Below are 2,966 nucleotides of genomic sequence, written 5' to 3'. Positions count from 1 at the left end.
TGCTGTGACTTCAAAGAAGGGAGAGTTCCCCAGGTTTGGGAAGAGACTATGCCCAAGCAGGGCTGGGTGGCACTTCCAGGGGGTCCCCCAGAGCGCCCTGTTCCCACGGGACAGCTGGTGCCTGTGCCAGGCTGGGGGTTACCCCCTCAGCCGCTCCCTTTTCCGGGCATAGATGAGGCAGGAGCGATGCCTCCAGGGAGGGGATGCTAGGGGGAATGGCTATGGCCCCTCACCCACCCCCACATCTGTTGCCCCCCTCCTCCCATACTGAGGTCTCCATCAAGCGCAGCGGAAAAGGATTTTAATTACCTTTCAGGAAAAACAACAATTAGAGAAAATAACAGCTTCTTGCCTCCCCGCCTCCACCTCCCTCCGCCAGGCTGAGCAGGCGCTGTGGCCGCAGGTGTTACCACGCACTGCTGATCCCTACCTGTGCCCCTGGGTGTGTGGGGGCAGCCCCATAACCATCATCACCCCTGGGGCTGGCAGGGAGGGGTGTCAGTGCCCGGGAGATGCCATCTCCCCTCTGCCCTCTCCTGCAGGCATCTGGGGTGCCCAACACTCCCTGGACTGGCACGGAGGGGTTCACTGGGGGTTGGCACCTTGGCACAGCCCCCCTTTGCTGTGCTGCGTGCCCTGCATGGAGGCCACGTGGTAGCGGGTGTCCCCTTCTCCCTGCTGCAGGCCCACCTTCCGGTACTTCACTTGGCACACGTGTCTGCTGGGCATTGCAGGCTGCTGCGTCATGATGTTCCTCATCAGCCCTGTCTCAGCCTCGGCCAGTCTGGGCTTCCTCCTCGTCCTCCTCCTTGCTCTCCACTACCTCTCGCCCAGCAGCACCTGGGGCTACATCAGCCAGGCCCTCATCTTCCACCAGGTGAGCCCTGTCCTCCTCCTCTGTCCTCCCATGGGGTGGAGAGCTGGTTGTCCCCAGGATGGTGTCCCTGTGGCAGCTCTGTCCCCTGCAGAGAGTCCTTGGTGCTGGCATCCCTATGGGTTGAGGGAAGGAGGTTCCTCACCTGCTGCCCTTTCTCCCTCCAGGTGCGGAAATACCTGCTGATGCTGGACGTGCGCAAGGACCACGTCAAGTTCTGGCGCCCGCAGATGCTGCTGATGGTGCAGAACCCCCGGGGCAGCGCCCGCCTCATTGACTTCGTCAACGACCTCAAGAAGAGTGGCCTTTACGTCCTGGGCCACGTGGAGCTGCAGGATTTGGGTGAGGGTCTGCCCAATCCTTAGTGCCCTTGCTGCGGTGCCGGAGGATGCTCCTGGAGTCCCTGGGATGCTGCCCATGCCCAGGTCCTGGCTGGACAGGGTGGGCACAGTGGGTGAACATCAGTGCTTTGGGCACATGTGTGGCATCTTGGGCTTGGCATGGTTTGGGAGATGTAGGTGGCTTGTGTCTGTCCCCCACCCCCTGTGTACACGTGTGCTTGTGCACACATCCTGCACGCTTGCACATGCGTGTGCTCAAGTATTCATCCCTACACGTGCACATGGGGCTCCTGCATGTGTCAGTGCTGGTGTGCACATGTGGCACAAGTCACCAAGGCTCCTCTGAGCAGCACGGTCCTGTTGCACGTGTCAACATCTCAGCACATGTGTGCTTATTTTGCCCACACTCAGTACAGCTGTGCACACACCTCATGCCTGTTGCTGCGTGTCCATGTGCTTCAGGCGTGTTTGCGCCCTGGTGCGTGTTGGGATGCACACACGTGCTCCCCGACACATGCTGTGGCTGTCCCCATCCCCACCCCCAGTGGATGCACGGGCTCTGCTCCCCCCTGCGCTGTTGCCGTGGTGACTAATGGCCTGAAATTGGGGAGGGGGGATGGGGCTGCCTGGTTATTTTTTATATATTTATGTTTAATTTCATATCTCTGGCTGGAAGCACCTGCTTCCACTCTCCCAGCTCTCGTGGCTGCTTGGGTGGGCATGGGGCTTGCCACTTTTTTGCACTTTTTTGGCATGGTTTTGCAGTGGGGATGCTGCAGAGACACCAGGGTGAGCCCCCGTTATAGGGTACCCAGCCCCCTGATGCTGTTCTCGCTTCCCACCCAGATGCGCTACCCTCGGACCCACTGCAGCCCCAGCAGGACTCGTGGCTGAGCTTGGTGGACAAGCTGAATGTCAAGGCCTTTGTCAGCCTCACCCTTGCGCCCTCGGTGCGCCATGGCGTCCGGCAGCTCCTCTTCACCTCCGGCCTTGGTGAGTGGTGCCTGGGCTGGGCATGGGTGAGGGCCCACCCCACTGCCCCTGTGGGGTGAGAAGTGCCAAGGGGTTTGGAGGCATTTGGATGGGTGAGGCCAAGTGGGTTGGAGGCACCTGGTATGAGTGATTCCAAAGTCAAATAGGATCTTGGATACATCTGGAGTGGGTAATGCTAAGCTGAATAGGGTCTTGGAGACATCTGGAGTGGATAATGCTGAGCCAAATTTGGTCTTGGAGGCATCTGTGTTGACAGTGTTGAGGGGTTTGAGGACACCTGGATGGGCAATGCCAAGGAGGTTGGGAGCACCTGGTGTGGGCAGTGCCAAACCCAGGTTGCAGTTTGGAGAGGTGTTGGGTGGGCAAAGCCAAAGCCAAGTTGGGATTTGGAGGCATCTGAGGATGTGATGCTGTGAGGTGTCTGGAAGCACCAGGGTGAGCAATGCAAAGTCAAGTTGGGGATTTTTGGCACCTGGAGTGCCAAGAGGGCTGGTGGGACCCCTCCAGCTCTGCTCAGCTGGGCTGGTGCGGGCTCTCCGGCAGGCGGGATGCGCCCCAACACCCTGGTGCTGGGCTTCTACGATGACACGGCGCCGCAGGACGGTCTGGCCCGGCACCCCGCCTTCACCAACACCCGCGAGGATGTACCCCTGGGCTTCCCCCCGCTGCGGGAGCCCACCACCCCCAAGCTGCTGTCGGCCCGGGAGTACGTGGGCATCGTGGCTGATGCCCTGAAGATGCTTCGCAATGTCCTCCTG

General features: G+C 60.4%; 1 protein-coding gene across 1 annotated transcript in view; it reads left to right on the top strand.

The window, feature by feature from the left end:
- The window catches only part of SLC12A9 (solute carrier family 12, member 9), a gene marked incomplete at both ends in the record, with an annotated part of 5,902 nt that extends 2,941 nt beyond the window's left edge, over positions 1–2,961 (top strand). Inside the window, 4 exons of the mRNA XM_010180678.1 lie at positions 685–877; positions 1,042–1,216; positions 2,062–2,208; positions 2,752–2,961. Of these exons, the coding sequence (XP_010178980.1) occupies positions 685–877; positions 1,042–1,216; positions 2,062–2,208; positions 2,752–2,961 (725 nt within the window). The remainder of the gene's footprint in view (positions 1–684; positions 878–1,041; positions 1,217–2,061; positions 2,209–2,751) is intronic.
- Positions 2,962–2,966: the final 5 nt, after the last annotated feature.

The sequence above is a fragment of the Mesitornis unicolor genome, unplaced genomic scaffold, assembly GCF_000695765.1.
Source record: "Mesitornis unicolor isolate BGI_N332 unplaced genomic scaffold, ASM69576v1 scaffold36873, whole genome shotgun sequence".
In the NCBI taxonomy this organism is placed as follows: domain Eukaryota; kingdom Metazoa; phylum Chordata; class Aves; order Mesitornithiformes; family Mesitornithidae; genus Mesitornis; species Mesitornis unicolor.
The sequence above is the reverse complement of the archived record's forward strand: the minus strand, read 5'-3'. Positions and strand labels throughout refer to the sequence as shown.